The sequence below is a fragment of the Leptodactylus fuscus genome, chromosome 9 (assembly GCF_031893055.1).
Source record: "Leptodactylus fuscus isolate aLepFus1 chromosome 9, aLepFus1.hap2, whole genome shotgun sequence".
NCBI lineage: Eukaryota > Metazoa > Chordata > Amphibia > Anura > Leptodactylidae > Leptodactylus > Leptodactylus fuscus.
In genome coordinates this window covers 37,130,268-37,151,680 of record NC_134273.1, presented here as the reverse complement: position 1 = coordinate 37,151,680, position 21,413 = coordinate 37,130,268, and the positions used below count along the sequence as shown (strand labels likewise).

The 21,413-nt window shown below is 42.1% G+C and overlaps 1 protein-coding gene across 3 annotated transcripts in view; it reads left to right on the top strand.

Annotated features, from left to right (window-relative positions):
• PRKCD (protein kinase C delta) overlaps positions 1-21,413 on the top strand; it is a 50,302-nt gene that overhangs the window by 15,848 nt on the left and 13,041 nt on the right. For 2 of the 3 annotated variants that reach the window (XM_075287344.1, XM_075287343.1), the window contains exons 2-6: positions 17,050-17,171; positions 18,847-19,046; positions 19,390-19,450; positions 20,808-20,967; positions 21,085-21,116. In XM_075287344.1, coding sequence (XP_075143445.1) covers positions 17,057-17,171; positions 18,847-19,046; positions 19,390-19,450; positions 20,808-20,967; positions 21,085-21,116 — 568 coding nt within the window. In that variant the 5' untranslated portion in view covers positions 17,050-17,056. Of the gene's footprint in view, positions 1-17,049; positions 17,172-18,846; positions 19,047-19,389; positions 19,451-19,999; positions 20,254-20,807; positions 20,968-21,084; positions 21,117-21,413 lie in introns of those variants that run through there. The other variant, XM_075287345.1, reaches the window with a different exon arrangement.

Genomic DNA, 21,413 nt, shown 5'->3' with positions numbered 1-21,413 from the left:
TGAGGAGCCAGAATAAAGCAAAACTAAGGCCGAGGTGGGAGGGTTAGGACCAGTCAATGAGGTTTTTAACCTATTAGAAACCTGCATGATGTGAACATCTGTAAAAGTATCCAGTCGTGCCAGGACTTGAGGAATTTGTCCCAGGTGTCCCTAAGGGAGCTGTAAGGTCTGCCACCTGCATGGTATCCCATGTCTTGGAGGGAAACTGTGAGAGGAGGATATGGCAGTAAGGCTGCATTCACACTACGTAACGCCAGCGTGTATCACAGCCGTACACGCCGGCGTTACAGCAGGGCTGCCAAACACTTCCCATTCATTTCTATGGGAGCCGGCATGCGAGCGCTCCCCATAGAAATGAATGGGCTGCTTCTTTCACTGCGAGCAGTCCCATTGAAGTGAATGGGAAGTGTCGGCGTATACGGCAAGCTCTGCTCATGCCGAGCCGTACACGCCGGCACTTCCCATTCACTTCAATGGGACTGCTCACAGTGAAAGAAGCAGCCCATTCATTTCTATGGGGAGCGCTCGTATGCCGGCTCCCATAGAAATGAATGGGAAGTGTTCGGCAGCCCTGCTGTAATGCCGGCGTGTACGGCTGTGATACACGCTGGCGTTACGTAGTGTGAATGCAGCCTAATAATACTCGGTACATAGGTCCCTATTCTGTGTACCGGTCAATGGTAACTCTGTACAACACTGGTTCCAATTCCTGCCCCAGTCCTAAAATATGTGTCCCTAAACCATGATATCATTGATCCATTTAAAAGGACAGGATGTACGGAAATCTGACGTGTTTTAGTTCAGTAAATTTCTATACAGTTTTAAGCCAGTTTTGGGCTGACCCCTATCTAAGGTACACGTCCACCTTCTATCATTCTGGCTGTGTGTACACTAGTAAGGCGTTGGCAAGCAGAGCCGGAAAATATAAAGTCCTTTTTATACAAAAATCCTGCCTTTTGCAAATGCCCCAATGTTTCCTCTTGAAACTCCAATCACTTTTACTTCTAGTTCTTCTGCTGTGAGGTTTGCTTTGGCCTTGTTTTTCTGAGAACCTCTGCCGTCATTGGAGATAATACAGGTAGTCACTGATCTATTGATTGTAAATGACATCATGGCTTCTCTTAGTCATGTGAAATCCTTTCTCGTCTCTCCCAGATGTCATAGGCTTGGTTACAGTACATGCACTTGTGAAATCATTTACTTTAGAGCTTCCGGCCTTGTGTCCAAGTATATCCTTGGAGGACAATCCAGGAAGGAAAAGCTCTAGTAATTGCCTTGGACTTGGAAGGAGAGGAAACTTACCCGACTGTAGCGCACACTCCTTGTATATTTACTGTGACTCCAGATCCAGTCTGCAATAAATAGACCTTCAAAGTTTACCCAAATTAGACTTTTATGACCATAAGACCTGTCATTAACCATCAGTGGGAGCGGTGTGGGATAATGGGACGTTTTTTTTACAACTCCGCTTTTGTAACAGAAGCCACAATTCTGTGACTGACTGGTTTCATGATGGGCAACACCGGTGCCAGGCGGTGATTTATAAGGTCAGCCGGGTTCCAGGTGTCTGTTTTGATGGAAAAAATATCTGACTCTGGCGCAGATGTGAAATATTAATGCGAGGGTATAATACAGTAATGAATATTTAACATGCATGAAAAAGCTATTCAGGTGCCTTATTAAGAGTTTTCAGTACTGCAAGGGTAAGTTCACATGGGGTTTTTTGGTCAGGAATTTGAGGCCGTATTCGCCTCAAAATCCTGACCAAAAAGACGGCTCCCATTGAAATCAATGGGAGATGGTCAGTTCTTTTGTCTGGGAGCTGTTTCTTCCTGCTCCTGGAAAAAATAAGCGAAGTGCTCATTCTGCAGGCCGTTTTGCCTCGTGATTCGGTCTGAAGACCTTCTCTCCTCCCGACTAGGCTCATTCATTGGGCCTAATCCGGAGCGGAGTGTGCAGCTGGATGCCGGTGTAGTGCACTGGCATTCAGTTGCAGCTACCCGTTTTTGTTTTTTTTTGGTCCGGACCAAAAAACCCCGTGTGAACTTACCCTAATACTGATAGCCTGTCCTCAGGATAGGTCCTTAATCTCTGATCAAGGAGTGTCTGACTCCCAATAGGGGCTGAAGTGCAGGGGCGAGCGTGGAGGCCTCCTCATTGTTTACCAGGTACAGCGCTGTACATTGTAGTGGCTGTGTCCGGTACTACAGATTTCTACTTTTCAAGTGAATAGGACTGAGCAGCAATACCAGGATCATGTAGCGCATGTACAGTTTTGCAGCTTTATGATATGACTGTGTTTCCCACCATCTGTCAGTGAAAACCCAATATAGAACTGATAGATCTCACTGAGGTTTCTATACTGTATTGAATATAGACAATCCTCTATTATAGCTAAGCGGCGAACATGGTACTACTTATGGATTTAGCACACGGGGTTGCCTACATTAGATACACTTTGGAGTTTTCAGGGCTGTGGAGTCGATAGGAAAAAGCACAGGCTCGGACTCTCCTACTCCGATTCCTTGATAAATAGCTGACGGCCATGGTCAGACAGACACAATAAACCTCGCTAATTCATGAATAAAATAGTGATTGATTTTGTAGAAAAGTAAATATGCAACAAACTATGTAATTAATAATTGTACAACATTTCAAATTGTATTTTGAAGCCAGAATCAGTAACTTTTTTTTCTAATTCTACTCAAAACTATCCCTGACTATACGACCATGGGATTTTTTATTCTATTCTATTCCATTCTATTCTATTCTATGGGATCTGGAGTAATCAAGCACAGCCACTTTGTGGTGGACGGAGCTGTATGTTCTCTGTTTACCAAGGACTATTTAAAGGGAGTCTGTGAGAAGGAAACTCTGTTATTAATACGTGAGATGGGAATACCATTTGAGGTTTCTTTAAAAACCACTGAAAAAAGCGTCCCGCTTGATATTGCCACAGATTCTGTCCTATAGTCCGCGGCTCGTGACTCTGCTGATTTGGCTCATCCATCTGGGTCTATTCAGTGTCAGAAAGCTGATGTATTGCATTGGCTTTCTGCCAAGGGGAACCGTAAAGTGAAGAGGTATCCAAGGCAGATGTCCGCCTCAAATCCCACTTCATTTTACGATGTCTGAACAGGCTCTAAGGTTAGCGCCTGGCATCCCGCTCATATAAATATTTCATTAGAGAACTACTTTCTCCCTGGCAGTCTGTATCAATGAAAGGGATATAACAATGTATCCTCTATGTATTAGGAATGCTTAGGGGCCAGCCATTAGGTCCCCATACCCATCATGGGAAGGGGGCATATTTTGGCTGCTGCTCCAAGGGAGTGACAAGCAAAGTACAGGATTTGGTTATCTTTGGCAGTTCCATAGATTTTAATGGAGCAGCAACAGGGGTCCTTGGATCAGTGGAGGTCCCAGTAGTTGGACCTGCAATGAACTTGAACTTCTCTTCTATTCAGTGCATAGAGTATAACGTGTTATTAGGAGAGTACTCCCTTATGCTAAGGCCGCACTTAAAAGCTATTGTGTGTGTGTGTGTGTTTGTTTTTTTTTCTATCCCAGTTTTGAAAATGACTTTTCACTGTAAGTCTGTGTCATTTTCCAGAAAAAAGATCTTTTTTTACATTTGGTAGAACAAACAATGGAACTTTAAGGTCTGAGTTCGCAGAACGCCATCGAAACGGGTTGTTTGTATTTGAGTCAGCGGAAAGATATTTCTCGCACTGGGGGAATTTTTATTTACTAGGTCTTGAATGGTTTTTGTGAATGTAACCCTTCAGTTGTCACACTTCAGCCTGTGTGTGCTTTTGTTCTCCAGAGTGCAAGTAAAGGCGGTTTACTTCTGTATATATGTCGTAAAAATCTTCATTGTTGTCTTCCATAAGGTCAGGCCTGCAGACCTCAGTTGTGGATGGTTTGCTAAAAAAAAAAAAAAAAAAAAGTCTGTGGGAAAAAAAGTGCAGTGTAAACGCATCACGTGTTTTTTTTTTTTTTTTTTTTTTAAGCAGAGTCTTTCATTGCATTTTTTGCAATGTTTTTCTCTGGATATTCTTCCCTTATTTAACCTACAGGGGAAAAAAATGAGCATTTCCGCAGGTATAATTGACATGCTACAATTTTCCGCAGTCTGGTTTTGTTTTGTTTTTTGTTTTTTTTTCCCCCTGCAGTGTGTGGATGGGATTAGCAGGTACTGTAAAAGCTGCATTTTCTTCCCACAGCACAACAACACACTGAAGAATGGGCATCTCGCTTCTTTTTTTCTGGGAGCCGTTTCGTCCGGCTCCCGGAAAAAAGAACTGACCGGCTCCTATTGATTTCAATGGGAGCCGTCTTTTTGGTCAGGATTTCGAGGCGGATACAGCCTCAAAATCCTGACGAAAAAACTCTGTGTGAACTTACCGTAACACTTCCTGGGTGTGAGGTTTGTGACTCTTGGGTGCTGCTACCTTTATTAGTTCCCATATAGTAGGACAACTCCATTCCTATACGGAAATGTTGCTGTGGAGAGTACGATCTCCCAGGAGATAGTACAGTCAATTTACTACACTTTTCTGGTGCAGAAGTGGCACATTTTTTTGGCACATGGTCTATTGTGCCCAAAAATACGTTGCCTTTTTCATTTTCGGACCAGATTCCCAACTTTGAAGAAGAGTGGGCAGAGAGGGGCAGGCATGCTTCAGGGCTACAAATTTACTAGAACTTGAACTAGAAAACCAGTGCATGGTATAGCAGAAATATATATGCCACTTTCTGGCTGATGGAGATTTTAATTCTGACGCATAGGACCTCTTGTGATGTGCCAGAGTTGTAAAAGGGAAACTCACCAAGGTGAAGCATACTAAACCAGCAACACTTATAGCTCAGGATCGCCTCAATGTAGCACCATGAATAAGATAAGATAAGATATTCCTTTAATAGTCCCACAATGGGGAAATTTCAGTGATACAGTTTCATAGATGGTACAGTAGTATATAACAAGAGAGAAACACATACAAGCTCATGGCAGATAGAGAAATCCTAGGAATCATAGCAACTAAAAAAGAAAGAAACACAGACACACTGCAGGATCATTTAGTTCTCTGTGCGGATTGATGTTAATAATAATACAGCCGACTGTGGTTGTAGGACGACGAGGAGGGGTCACAGCATGTAGATATAACAAGCAGAAATTTTTGCAGAGGTGGGAGATATATGCAGCTATCATGATAACATGTAGTAGTTCGTGGAAGGTAGTGAGATCTCCTGCTCACCGCTGATAGTTCGGTATCTTACATCAGCACTATTGTCCATTAACCACAAAAAATGCCCCAAATGTCCTTCATCACAAGCCCTCCTCCTTTCTTCCTAACCACTGTGTTCTACTGCCCCAAAGAAGTCAGAACCATCCAGGTATACATGGTGCTGCTCTCTTGCCAAGCTTCCATAACTCTTGGGGTAGGTGGGTGATGGTAGGTTCCCAGGCTGTAGCAGAGTCCCACGTGTCCACAGTAGAAGAAAGAAATACCAGTCAGCTGTAGCATATTCACATATCAGCAATAGATGCCAAAAAATCATCTCCTTGAAGAAGAAGTCCACACTTCCATGTAGGTTTTCCTCCATGCCGCATGGTGTCCATGCTGTCCTGGGGGGATGGTAACAGGCACATGTGTGCACACAGGAAACCAGCTGAACCAGGTCTTGTCATTGTCCATGCTTTACAATAGAAACAAAAGGAACAAAATACTCCACAGGGTGTTCCATTCGAATTATAGTTGCTAATTCATAGTGCTAGATTGCTTGGTTACAGGATTCTTGAAGATGCAGAGAAAAAGAGTGAGAAAGGAAAGATAAAGATAAAGGTTGCTCTAAGCTTGGAGCACTGTATCAGGCAGCCAGCCACTCAGGGGGGCGGCGCCTAAAAAGTGAGTGAATATTCCTGCCCTTATTACCAAGATATGAATTTATTTCACAATATGCAAGTGACCAGTCTGGAGCACTGAGGGCGGCTTTGTTGCTCCAAACTACCATGTCCCACACCGCTCTAATATTCCAGCAAGAACAACGGGCCAGGCAGAATTTCACCATAGCTTTCTGGACTTGTATTGTGGGCCATAATAATTTGCATCAACGGAGCCAATCCATGTGCTCCAGATTGCTCATTTGCATATTTTGAAATACATGAATATCTTGGCAATGGAGTAATTCCTGATAACCGAGCTGTATTGTGGAAAAGAAAAAAATCTCTATAATGAAGATATCGCTCCTCCCCTTCCCTTCTCCATAGACTTTTATATTTTATAGATTTTATCCGTGACATGAGGAGGCAAATAACTGAATAAACTGGCAATTTTCACTAATCAAGTATATTCTAAAGTTTATCTTAACCTGCAATATGTATTTATGGGGGGGAAAAAAAAATCAGTTTTTAGTTACGTTTTATTAAATCTCCCCCAGTGTGTGCTCTGCTTTTCCTGTGTACTGATACATGGCCTTTGTGATCTCTCTCCCCACCCTGCAGACTGTGCATGTTTTCCTTGTACAGTCAGACCTTCCTGAAGACTTGGGTGCTTTCCTCTCTGACCACACTCAGGGCTGTGGGATCGGGAAGCCAAATCTCCACTTCCGACTCCATGGCACTACTCTGACTTCTTCACAAATGGCTGACAGCCTTGGTCGGACAGAAGCTGTAGTGCTTTTAATTCACAAAAAAATAGCGGTTTAAATTCGTATGAAAGCGAATATAGAACAAGTTCTGGGGTAATTTATTATACAATACTGCTATTTGAGAAAGTATACTTTAAAAAAAAAAAAATAATAATAATAATAATTAAAAAAAATTTTTCAACTCCACCCAAAACTGATTCCGCACCAGTGTTTGAGGTATTTTTACTGTATAGTTTTACACGTGATTAGCTATACTATCCGCCTAACAGTAGGTAGTAACCAGCCATGAATGTGTTTGTTTTTTTAGCTTGGGTTTTTTACACAATACTAAAGTTGAACGCATCAGTGCAAAAAATAATGTTGTGTGTGTAAAAACATCAAATAAATGTCATAGACGGCTAATGTAGCCACCATATAGCAATACATAACAGCGTAATATAAAAGTCTGACACATCAGAACCTAAACCATTTACCGTCCCAGTGTAATAGCCGGATTATAGACTTCTTACATCATCTGCAAAGGGTGAGCAGGTAAGTGGTGGTGGTACCCGGGAGACCAAGACCACATGTAATGCGAGTGCTATAGGGTACAGCGAGATTAAGACCCGAGTCTCCGGTGGCCATTTCACATTGCAGAAAAAAAAATCCCACTGCACAAATGCTGCAACTTCTTCCAAAACCGTTGTATTTTTGGATATTGAAGCGTGTCAATTATACCTATAGAAACCGCCAGCATTTCTGTATAGGAATAATAGAAGCAGAAAGTCTGCAGAGGAGAACTGTGCGGACTTTCTGTGAAAAGCGTTTCCACGGCATTCTACCTCGCAGCACTTTTTGGCTGCGCCGGCTATGTCTTCACTCTGCAACTATATTCTAGTAGATGGAAAGGTGTTGAGTAGAGTGAAGGTCTATAGCTGTACATGAGCAAAGAGGTCACTGCTTAGCAGAGTGCGCTATATCACTGACTGGCACTTGTGAAAGTACATGGAGGCCAGGACTTTGTAGTCAGCTGATTTTTCTACAGAATTTTTGGAAATGGTTTAGCCTTTTTGGATTCTACAGAGTATTTGGTCTCTTCACCACCTCCAGTTCCTAGCCTTTGTTCATAGATGTCCCTCCACCTTTTCACCATTCCTAAGCAATTGTTGCTGTTCCTTTTAGTGTCTGATATACTATTTGGGCTCTGTACCACCAGGCAGGAGCAGGAAAGGCGTGAGATTCTGAGGTTTCACAGTCTGCTTGTGATTCAATCGCACACCCCCTGCCTGACACCGCCCCTTCTGACAGTACACAGCTTAAATCTAACTGCACTTATTGCTCAGGAATGGTGAGGATTACAGAAAAAGTTCCAACTGTGCTGAAGTCAGTGGTGCAGCAGCTATAATATAATGCAGAGAACTGGACTTGGCAGAGGTGATGAACGGTCCTCCTTATTAATCTGGATAAATGTGTACATAAGCTCTGTCTTGCCCTCCTTTTTCCTGCTTTCAGGCCTGTCAGTCTTCCATACACATATTGTACCCTGAGGTGTGTTTCTGCAGGAAATTGTGAATGAATACATATTACATAAAGGTCCCCTGAGGGCAGGAACTGTTTATGATACTGTGTATTCTCTTGTGTATCGCTCATATGGTATCATGTCCTTATGAAGAACAATAATACAAGTCAGATGAACTTTCACAGGTAACATGAAAGGACTTGTATTATCAGGGCTCCACATGAAAAACAATGGTTTGGGAATAGCTTGCTGTAAACGTTACAAAACAATTAAATAATATATTTGCACTATTATCACTAGTAGCTTTGTAATAGTACTGAGTAAATCATTTTATTTAAGACTTCTAAGGTATTGATGTACTGAGATATAGATTTCTATAAACTTCCCTGGCCTGGAATCCTCCTCATAATCTGCCCCTCACAATAGAGGTCTATGTGGGCAGCCGCGACGGAAAGTGCACACGCGGCATCCCCGTGCGAACTATAATGCTGAGGTGATGGTCTCAACACAGAAGAAAGGGGGGAGCCATAAAAAGTCATGTAAGGCTGGATTCACACCTGCATTGGACTCTCTGGAGGAGACTCTGCCACAAAATCGGCAGGAAAATTCCCAAAAGAAAGTCTCTTCTCTCTGCCAGTTTCAGTATAAAACCTGTGGAAACCTGGCGGACCCCAATGTAGTCAATGGAGTCCATAGGTTTCCGCAGGTAACTGCTTTTTAGATGAACAGGGTCATCTAATGACAGAGACCCGAATGCTAGTGTGAATATGTTGCTAATGACTGTTTAATAGTTTTACAGTATAAACTCTTTTGTATAATTTGGAAATGTTTACTTTCAATGGGCAGCCCCCCCCCCCCCTCCCCAATACAAGTGAGATTTGCACCAACACTTGGATAAATGGAGACCTGCAGGTATAGACACATAAGCTTGTTTCATGAGCTGTGAGTGGTGATGGCAGTGAAGGCTTTGGATCAGTCGCAGGCCTGAGTGTTGTACTTATACAAACAATATCTCCGTCGTGTTAAAGGAGCAATAAATCTAGAAATGAATGATACAACTAACAGTATATAGTCTTACTCCACAGTATAGCCGTCTATACTGCTGATCCTTCTACAATCAGACGTCTGATCTGCCCATCTGCAGCAGGAGAGTCTTCTGCTCCCGCCAGTTGTCTTACAACTAGACACATTACTGTAAGGACCCAGCAAGGATCTCTTCATATGTTTCTCAACTTTAGCTGTAATAGGAAACAATATTTGGATCAAGAGAGAATGTGATGAAGAGAGAGAGTGCAGTGATGGTTATATTGTTGTGGGGAATTTTCTGTGTTTTTCTAGGTGCAATATCCTTACAATAGCAATGTATGGCAGATTCCTTGAATAGATAGGTAGAGTTGTCAGCGTATCCGGAGAACGTGCTATGAGAATTGCAGAACATGTATTCAGCACTAGAAATCTATTCAGCTCTGTCTATTATGGGATATAGGAAGATTGTTATATAAAGATTATGGTAACAGCCACTTGTCTGTGAGATACATCTGCCTGCCCCTCTTCCCCATGCAATGTTCACCTTTAGCAATCTAAAACGGTTTTCATCTTTTTCTGTTACGGTACATTTGGTTTATGTATTGGGTAAGCTTTTGGTGCATATACTGAATATATTGAGTGTCCTCTTGGCCTATGTTACTGTTTGGATAGCTAAAGCATAGTAGCTCCTTACATACATATTCTCCTCCCGTACCGGCCTGCAGTATCATTATTGTTCTGCTATGGAAAAAATATTGTAAAGCGTTTGCCATTCTTTGTATAACCGCAGCATAAAACGGTCCATAGTGAGTGTCCACAAGACCTTCCACAGAATCACTCAAAGGACTTGAGACCCCCTGCCTGCTACTGCCATAATGGAGGGTCCATGGGAAGAATATGCAAATCTGTCTTCCATGATGTAATTAGGAAGTCAGGTGCCTCAGTGTTGCAAACCAATAGAGGGTGCTCACTGGAATGTGCAAGCCTGTCTTCCCTGATGTAATTAGGAAGACAGAATCTCAGTGATATAGCCAATAATGGAGGGTTACATCCTACAGTATAGGAAGGGGTTGTGGTAAACCTGCTTCTATGCATCACAAGCCCCCCCCCCCCCAATTCCCTAAAATATGGAGCCTATTCTTTCCCGATTCCACTACTGAACTCTTGTATAAATCCCCTGACCTCTCCACTACATTGCTATAGCAGAAATTGGGGGCTTTTTCAATACATTTGAGATTTGTTCTAGGCAATGCCGGGGAAAATATCCTTGACTTACACCTGATGGAAGGCGCAGATGAGATGTGAACAGGTGTATGGCGGACACTAGTACAGTCCTTGACCTTTTTCCTCTAGATGAGATTAGATATCAAGTGTTATCTAGGCAATGACTAGAGAATTGTGGGAAATCTCATCTACTAGTCCTGTGCTAACACGTCCGATGTATGCAGTCATGTCATACGCTCGCTTCTTCAACATTCTTACTGAGTGACAGGAAAAATATTCTGAATTCTGATGTAACAGGCTTAATGTAAGTTTACGTGGCGTCAATGTAGATAATATATGGATAGCCTGATAGTTGTACGGCGTAGATTTCTATAGGTAGATGGAGGTTTAGAAAAATTGAATGTTATTGAGATGGGATTAGGAGTTTGAAGATCTTGAGATGAAAATTGCAGTAGATGAAGGTTCACTAAAATGTCCTCCAATACCACAGTGTGACTTACTTACTAACAGAGAATTAGTGAGAAACAATCAGGTAGCGTGTGTATGTGCCGGGACCCCAGTTTACTACAGATATATGCTTTCATAAAATACATCCGTATCTTTATTTGTGGTTGGATTGCAAAGTCGCTTTTCATGTTTCTCTACTACTTACACATATGGACAAAATTGTTGGTCCCCTCCTTTAATGAAAGAAAAACTCACAATGGTCACAAATAACTAGAATTTTCCAAACTACATGTTGACAAGCCACAAGTCTTACAATAGGATAATGACCCAAAACATACAGCTAAAAACACCCAAGAATGGCTAAGAGGAAAATAATGGACTATCCTGAAGTGGCCTTCTATGAGCCCCGACCTAAATCCTATTGAGCGTCTTTGGAAGGAGCTGAAACATGTCGTCTGGAATAGGCCCCTTCACACCCGAGATAACTGGAGCAGTTTACTCATGAGGAGGGGCCAAAATACCTGCTGAGAGGGGCAGAAGTCTCATTGACAGTTACAGGAATCGTGTGATCGCAGCGATTGCCTCAAAAGGTTGTGCAACAAAATATTACGTTACGGGAACCGTCATTTCTGTCCAGGCCTGTGTCAGGAGTTTTAGTTTAAAAAAAAAAAAAACAATGTTGAAGCAAAAAGCAATGTCTGACTTTCATTTATTCATTTTCATAGAATTTCTATCTATTGTTACTTTTGTCAGATTCAAGTTATTTCTGTGACCATTGTGTGGTTTTCTTTCATTAAACGAGGGGGAACAATAATTTTTTCCATTTGTGAAAGCCTTTTGAGGGATTTTACACACTACATTACATTACATTACACTACACTACACTATAGTATATTACACTACACTGTAGTATACTACACTATAGTACCTTACACTATACTACAGTACATTACACTACGCTACACTATAGTATATTGCACTACACTATAGTACATTACATTACATTATATTACACTACACTACGACGCCACGCTACATCTCTTCTTTTAATTGCTTTCCTTTGAAGAACCTTTACAGAAATAGTAAACAGAAAATGCACAAGACAACGTAAGACGTCCCTGGAGCTTCTCCTTAGGCTGAGGTCACACTTTACACAGTGTTGTGGAAACACAGCAGAAAAAATAACTGCAATTTACAATCCCAGCAAAGGCAATTACATTTTATTCAGTTTAATCCCCTCATTGTGGATAATACAGTGATTTCAAAATGCAAACTGCAGCATGTTAGGGAGCCTTCACACAGAGTAAATGCTCCGCTCGTTCTGAACATAAACTCGTTCAGAGTGAGCGACGTTAAAACAGATCCCATTGATTTCTATGGGTGCCGATATACGCACGTATCACATTGAAAGCAATAGGTAAAAAAGCCTCCCATTGATTTCAATAGGGAGCGCGCGTATGCCGGCTCCCATAGAAATCAATGGGCTCTGTTTTAACGCCGCTCACTCTGAACGAGTTTTACGTTCAGAATGAGTGTAGCGTTTACTCCGTATGAAAGCTCCCTTAATGTTATCTGTGAAAACGCTGCCTTTTACACCAATGCAAGTGTATTTTTCGTCTACATAGTCACAGCATTTTTTGTACCTTTTTAGCTGAGTTTTGCTTTGTTTGGCCTTAGCTTTACGGGGTTGTCAAAATCAGATATTGATGGCCTATCCTTAAGATACATCATCAGTATTAGTTCAGTATGAATAATGTGCAAGCCCCAGCACCCCGCCAATCACCTGATATCCGGTGTGGATACAGTCAGCTCTGTACACTGTGTACACTTGCTGCAGCTCCCATTCCCCTGGCTTCTCTTCAGAGATGAATGAATAGGATGCTAGAGCAGCGCTTCAATCAGGCGGACAATAAGAAACTCCATTCTCCATTCTTCTTACCTCATGGATCAGCGATGACTTTAGTGGAGGTACCTTGCACCCTGTCTGATGGAAGCATCAGTCGCACAGGCATGCTATCACTCTGGTAAGCACTGTGGCACTGACGGAGATTGCCCAGTGCTGTATATGGCTTCTCTGGCGGTCCCATATGAGATGACTAGAGAGGAAGCATGCTTAGACTCACAACTACTGCTCCTTTCTGGTCCATTCCCTTTAAGGAAGGGGTTCCATATTGATTATTAGCGGAGCTATAGGACATATCCATTATGTAATGTCCCAGGTTGAGATTGATGTTCTATACTCAGGCTAAGATAGAAATACTTATTGATTCTGTCCCCATGTTGTACACACTACACCATAGTGAAGGCAAACCCAGAAAGCAAATATTGACGCACCATCTGTGATATCAACTGATGAAAAAGTGACTAAAGCCTATAGTAAACCTGTGACAACAAAGGGTACAATGCTGGAGCTGAAGGCCAAGTAGAAGTTGTGAGTATGGGATAATTCTGACATTACCGTCCACTATGTATCCATAGACTCTGATGGCATCCACAGGTTATGGGGAGCCTGTCAACCAGAAAATCCTATCTGATGTGCAGGCAGAATGTTATAAAGCAGGAGAAGATGACTGGGCCCATACATAGGTTTACAGGGGAAAGTCAACATAACCCGCCATTTATCCATTTCTGTCTTCAGTCTTTCTATGTTATGGGGTCATTTGTTGGAGGCCCAAAACCATCAGTGTAGGACGCTCAGGCCGATGAAAGATTATAGCGGAAAATATTCTTGATGTGCTTTAATAGGAACGCATTTCGGGGTACTCAGACCCCTTCTCCAAACCAACAGAGAATAGTTGTATAAATCTGAATTGAGAATATTTTCCACATCAATATTGTCCTCCTGTGATGGCTCTGCGCCTCCAGCAAATCTTCTTGGGTTTGGTCCCATATTTTCCAGTATTTCACTACCTGGTCCTATGGGTATCATTGCACCTGGTGGAGTACGTTTGGGATCAGCCATCTATTTTGGGCATCATTTGATGCAATTGCCCATTACCCCTTGGTAAACAGGTGAGAGCCCTTACCCTGTGAGCGCTCTGTTTTATCCACATGTGCTCTATTGATCTCATGATCCTCTGAAGATAAAGCGTGGAGTTTCTTATTCAGTGACAGTAAGCGGAGATCTCTCCAATGTGTACAATCCCATGCACTATGTAGTATGAGTATGTAATATAATATAAGATTGTGTGCTGTGATAAGGGCCAGAAATCTCCTGCAAGTGGAGAATAAACTAAACTAGTGGTTTGGCTGTTGTGTGTGTGCTGGGAAGTTACTAGGCAGTGAATAGCGCCCTCCTGTGTCACTCCTGTGTCTAGATCAGCATTGTCATGGATTACAGTCTGTAAAGTTTATTCGTTAACAATAATGGATCATTATGTCCAACAAATTCCTATGTGATATACCAATACCTCTACATTTCCTGGTCTACTGCCACCTGCTGTGGAAATCCTACATGCAGAAACCTCTGAGCCATCCAGCAGAGGGCAGTAGTAAACCGTGTCTTGTTTAGAAGATCATTTTTGGCTAGATTTTCTTAATATACGATAGATAGATAGATAGATAGATAGATAGATAGATATATGAAGGAAGACACAGCAACTTGTCCCTATGTATTGTAATTTAGTCCCATCATTCTCATTGTTGGGGTCCCAAAGCTTGTATCCTCATGCATAAAACCTGATAGCCTATTAGAAGGCTATATACTACCATGGATTTGGACTTTGCTGTGTTCTTCTTTATTGCAGCATTTGGTATTGACTGTCTTTACTGTATAAACAATGCTGCAGTCTTCTGAGCTGCAATTGTCCTGTGTACCTTCCTGGGTCAATATCCACACAAAGCTTACGCTGATGATTTGCATCCTGGGAAGTGTAGTGTGTACCGTGGACAACGAGATGTACATTATCTGTTACATTGCCAGCAGAATTATGAATGCAGCTCTGGGATATAATACAGACTATAACTCTGAATCCTTTTATTATGTTAACAATGTATACCAATGTAAACTGCTACATGCAGGTGTGTGTGTGTGTGTGTGTGTGTGTGTGTGTGTGTGTGTATATATATATATATATATATATATATATATATATATATATATATATATATATATATATATATATATATATATATATATACAGTGAAGTCTCTTCAGAAGGCTGTTCCTTTGAGAAGAGCCTACTCTTAAAGACTGATTATATTTCTTTATTTTGAAGTGAGTTCTCTTTAAGTACACTTACCACTTTTTTATGAACTGTATTTAGTGGGAACCCATTTTAACACATCAAACATTAGTTCCTCATATGCGGTGTCAGGCAGGAGCAGACAAGGGATGTGATTCTGAGCTCTGACACTGGCGGCCTCTGATTGGAGCTCTGAGTCACACCCCCCTGCCTGACACCGCCCACCTGACACTACAGAACCTGAGTAGCAGATGAGGAACCAAAACTAACTGCACTGATTGCTCAGGAATTGTGGGGCTAGAAAGAAAATTCCAACATTGACTAAATCAATGGAGTGGAGCCTATTAACAGATGTTAAGAACTGGAGTGGGTGGAGGTGGTGAAATGTCTTCTTTAAAGTGTAAGGCCGGGGCCCAACACAGTGAAAAATCACGGTGTTTTACAAATCCCTGCAATGTGGATTCTAGCAAATCTCATCCATACCTTATGAAAAAAAAACGCAGACACGCTGCGACTACCAACTCTGTTGCAGTTTTGTAAATCGTAGCCTGTCAATTATACATACAGAAATGCTGGCGGTTTCCGTAAAGGCATAATTGAAGCCAAAAGCGCTGCGGGAAAAACTGCAATGTGTTGTCGTCATGGTTTTACATGCAGCGCTTAGCCTTACTGTCATTTTGAAGGCTTTGTTATTGACTGTCCCTATGAGCTTTAGGGTCTATTCACATGGTAGAGTCTGGTTCTGGTTTTGTGTCAGATTCTGAGCTGATCTGATGGAAGCGGGATGGATACTGCGACTGATTCCGCCTCCGAGTCTGCAATGCCGGATGATACTTTGGCATTTTGCTGAGGGGAGCCGGAGGACAGGAAAATGAAGAGGAATCCAAATGACTCCATTGCTGGTTTTTTTTTTTTTTTTTTTTCTTTGACACACAGTGCTAAATATTCATGCTTTATTCTTCAGTATAATATATATATATATATATATATTTTATTTCTAACAAAACAGAGTTACAATTTTGTCAGTCCTCTCTATATACTGTATATAACATGGACTATCCCAGATAAACAAGTCTGTTAGGGTTATGTTTTGTATGTGCAGTGTGTATTATTTTCTTGTGTTTGTACCTTTATTACATCATATTTACCCCCCCCCCCCCCCTTTATGGTCATAAAACACGCTTTAAATTTAGATTTTGCTTTAAATATTGCAGTCTTCCATTGTATCTAGGGCATCCATAGGAGCCGCAGTGCCAGGTGGAAAGCAGCCGCTATAGCACCATTAGTCAGTGGCAGAACTCTTCCGGATGGTCTTGGACCCAGTAGGTCTGCTATGCCATAAGGTGCCCGACAGTCACATGAATGCAAGGTCCAGTAAAGGCTCTGCGGTGTCTTCTTTATACCGCATACTGCTCATTGGCCATGCCGTTATAAACTGCTTCTCCTCGGGGTCCCTGACAGTCACTGATATCTGGTGCACGTTGTTAATTTTTTTGGGAAATCCTTCAGTTTTTTGTGCTGTGATGATGGGAAGGCTCTGGCGGTTAAGGTTCTTTGCTTTTGGTCCTGTGATTTTATTATATTTTTGTATTTCCAAAAAAAGCGTGGGGCTGTAGATAATCAGGTTGTGCTATTTTCGCTCTTACAGGAAGATAGATGTGGATGAGGAGTGGCCGGGGGTGTTGTGGACACTTGTGTGGCTTTTACTGTTCTATTTATGTAGCTGTATTATAAACTTCTTGTAGAAGATGTAAAGCAGGTGCTCATCCATCCATTAGGAATCTGTCCAGAGTAAACCATCTCCCATCCCCGTGTCATTCACCTGATGCACCTCTGGTCACAGGAGACCATTAGATTCGCCAACAAAACTGTGACCTAGATTATTATCTTCCTGTGTCTGCAAAACGGAAGAAAATAGTCAGAAAATGATAACTTTGACTCTAGTTATTTATAGATGTGATGTTTTTCTTGAGAATCACAAGTGACCTCCATTGCGTTGTGTGTGGTTTCTTTTCGTAGGTGCACCATGGCTCCTTTCCTGCGGATCGCCTTTAACTCTTTTGAGTTGGGACCTATGCCAGAACAGTCCGAACAATGCCAGCCATTCTGTGCCGTGAAGGTGAAGGAATCCCTCACTACAGGTAAGAGGAGACCTGGAGCTTATATGTATTAACACTTCCAATGCTGGACTGTCTCTGTTATGCACTAAGCCAGGCTGTCTTGGAACTTCTTTCCAAACCTTTTAGGTCTACGCGTTGTGCTAGAGGCTGTGATTTATCAGGCCGGGCTTGGCAGGGGTTCAGGACTAATCCAGCACCACATCCCTCCTCCCCCTTTACCCCATAAGGACAGAGTTAACTGAGCAGTAATGCTGGGTTGGGTTAATATGAGACTCTTAACATGGCTTTTGTTATGTATAATGTACGCTTCACCATAAGGGTGTGTATATAGTGATCAGCCATAACTTTTAAACGACAGGTGACGTGAGTAGTGTTCAATAGCAAAGACAATGGCGCTGGCAAGGGGTCGGATATATTAGGCAGCACTGAATAGTCAGTTCTTGTAGCTGGAATTATGGAATCTGTGCAACTGTAATGGAAGAAGGTGGCCATTTTCTTTATCTCATGGATGGCCAGAACACCTGCATATAGTATCAGAATAGACACTATCTAAGAGACATAAGTGAATAGAGGGAATTTACTATTCCCTCTGCACCCCAAACCTGGCATGGATGGGAGTATTTGAGATGCAGCTTTGGTGCACAGGGTTTTTTGTGTGAAAAATTGTCACTTCCCTCTTTTGCGTCCTAGTTGCCACTTTTTACAAAAGTTGGGAGAGCAGTGCAAATATCTGAGTAATATAGGAAATTATGCCATTTGCTGACTGCCGTAGATTTCCATTATAGCTGGAGCCTTTTAATAATTGGGAAAGCGGCCGAATTCCTTGTTGGATGCAGACGTGTCCTGTTACATCAATGGGAGCCCCGCAGATGACCAAACTATAGTACACCGTAATCTCCAGCACTCCCATTGGTGGGGGCGCAGCAGAGGTTTAGTTACTTCTCCCATGGTCGCATTGACCGCCAGGGTAGAACATCCACCGTTGATAAGCAATTTATTGTCTATCCTGTGATATCCGCTCTATCCACAGAAATTTAGAACACACCTCCAGCAGAGAATGGAAGCCTAAGATAAAATCCTAGTAATAAAGGGATTTTGCCTCATATACCCCCTCGTAACACTGATGTTCTGAACACCAGTCTTAATGAATTCCCCCAATATGTTGAGAATAGTGGCCTTTTTTCTGAGCAGAAAATGCGATGTTTTTTTTTTTTTTTAATAGGATCAAATGGTTTTAGAGCGATCAATTATAATACAATGATGATTGAGACAATACTAGACAGGGGCGCACTTCCTTCTCCAAAACAGGCACTTACTAAATGAATTGAATTTTCACTCTGAACAAACCAAATTGAACATAACAGTAAAGAAGTGACTGATGAAGAATATATACGGTATACACACACAGACAGTTTCCATCAGGCCCATATACACAGAGCGTGTGCAGTTCTGTTCTATTTAATCTCTTCTTCGTTCATATTCCTCTTCACTGTGGTTGCGCACGTGACTGAGGGTGTTCGGGACCCCCATTCTAGCGATCAGTGGTGGGGACCCTAAAAACACGTCCACCAAAACACCTTCTGAAAAACAGCCACATGTCTGAATTACAAACTTAAAGAATTGGTCTATAAAAATGGTGACTTTTTTGAAAGTAGTCAAAGAAACAATAAGCAATTTCTTAATCCATATATTCCAGAGAGAGGAAAGACGCTTGTGCAGAAGAAACCAACAATGTATCCGGACTGGAAGTCTACCTTTGATGCTCATATCTATGAAGGTCGGGTCATCCAGATAGTGCTGATGAAGGCAGCTGAAGACCCCCTCTCTGAAGCCACGGTTGGGGTATCCGTGCTCGCAGAGCGCTGCAAGAAAGGAAATGGCAAATCCGAGTTCTGGGTATGTCGAGGAGGATTTGTCACCTTACTACCATCATTTCTATATGGCCTGTTTTCCATAGGACAATTATTCAGCTGGTGTAAAAGCCTCTGAGATCAGCTGAAACAAAGGCAAATCCTGATCTATTGGCTGATAGTAATGTATAAGCAGCATCAGAAAGTCTTGTGTAAACTGCGCATGTGCTGCTGACAGTGAAGCAAACTGTATGGGGACTGAACGATCCCATCAATAATTGTACACCCTCATACAAGTCATGTAAAGGCCCTTGAAATGTGCAACTTGTTTTACTATTGATAGGCCGAATTCTGCTGATTTTCTAAATATTTCTTCTCCTTTATTGCAGTTGGATCTACAGCCCCAGGCCAAAGTGCTCATGTCTGTGCAGTACTTCCTTGAGGACACTGGTATGTCATACTAAGCATGCTTGTATAAGTATGTGCAGGGTGTTTGCGTGTGTCGTGCTCTCATTCTGTCTCCTCTAAGAAGAGGATCTCACACCTTGCACTGGCCGGGGCTATTGGTGTGAAGTTGATAGAAGACACTGCATATGTTCTGCAGTAACTCTTTCATAACTGGATTGGCTGGTGTGCATAGTCTATACGCTTCTGTCTGATGGAGTATAAGTCACGTACCCAGTTCTGAACGCCCAAATCAAAACTGGAACTAAATCAGCATTGCAACTATGCCTGGAGTGAAGTGAGAAGGGGATATCACCATATACAATATATTTATACATTTCATTAAATCCAGACTAGAATTCACAGACTTAGATACCAGTAGGGTAGTAGTGATGCTGCTTTTACTGTAAATTCAGTACAAGGATCCTATCCTTGTAAATAAGGGGACTCTCCGGGGGATCCATGTGCTAGACACATACACTCAGGAGGCAATGCCTGCAGTTGGGGGACTGGAAATTCTATCTCTGGCTGTAGTGAGAAGATGCTAACATTAGTATATGGCATTTGTAGTAAACACAGAAGATAAATATAGTGCCTATGCATCTTTACTTCTGTATTCCCTTTCTGCATTTCCCTTTACGCTCGCTCCTCTCCCTCCCTTTCTAAGTGTCGCCTCCTCCCTCATACACATCACTGAGTTTCACAGTCCTCAGTCTGTGCTGCGCTAATGCCGAGTACAGTCCCAGGATAGATCCGCAGGAGTTAGCCTTCACTTGCCATGGAGGGTACCAAGTCTGCACGATGGAAGGGTCAGTGCGCTTCCTGCTTGCATGTTACTCTTCTGTATGAAGTGGTTTGCATTGCTTGTTTGCAATATCTTGTGTTCATGTACGTGGTGTGTTATTTTGCTTCCAAAGATCGTGTTTTTTAAATTTCTGATTTGTTCGGTTGTCCCTTCTCAAAATGATCATTTATAGTCCACTCATGTGGGAAGATTGGTGCGAGAAAATAGGTTTTAACATCTTAATATGTATTGTGCTACTGAATGACGCCATGCTATAGCTGGAAATTCATGTCTGACTGCAATACTTGGGCTTAGTATCCTACATTTATCCTGACAAGGTCCAGGAACCTGAAAACTGTTCAATCACAGATGATGTTTCTTTCCTTAAGTGCAAAAATAAAATATTGTTTCTGCAGGGTAAACCATCCGAAAAGTTTTTACAACACTAGTTCTCGAGTCTGAGGACCTTTGCAAAGAATTCTCTGCTTCCTGCACAAAGACGCCCTATACTTTAAAAGGGAGCACCAGCCTCAGGAGATCCCTATATCTTCTACTTACCGTATCATTCTCTCCTAATAGATTGCAGACAGTCAGTGCGAGAAGACGAAGGTCTCGTAACCATCAACAGGAGGAGGGGAGCCATCAAACAGGCCAAAATACACTACATAAAGAACCATGAATTCATTGCCACTTTTTTTGGCCAGCCAACCTTTTGCTCTGTCTGTAAGGAGTTTGTGTGGTAAGGAAACCTTTCGTCCGTTACCAGAAGCATTGATAGTGTTAACTGCTGCAAAATGTCCAGCAGTGCTTGTGGACGTCTCCTAATTCTTATGTCGTTCTATTCTTCTCATTTCAGGGGCTTGAACAAACAAGGATACAAATGCAGGCGTAAGTTCCTTAACTATCGGAATGTGCCATTTCTACAACTTTCTGTTAACAAAGAAAAATGCAGCAAAAAATGGGTGTACATGTCAGGTTCATTGAGGTGCATTGGATAAAACTGGCATTTCCTATGTCAATCTTAATTCATTTCCCCCTTGGAGCTGGATGCATCAGAAATATTAAGGGGTATAAGCCAGAATTGGAATCTAGACAGTCAGGGAGTGGTGCGGATTCTTAGTATCTAGATTCTTAGTATGTAGACGGTCTCAATCTGTCGCTAGTACATTATGTACTGGGGTTTAG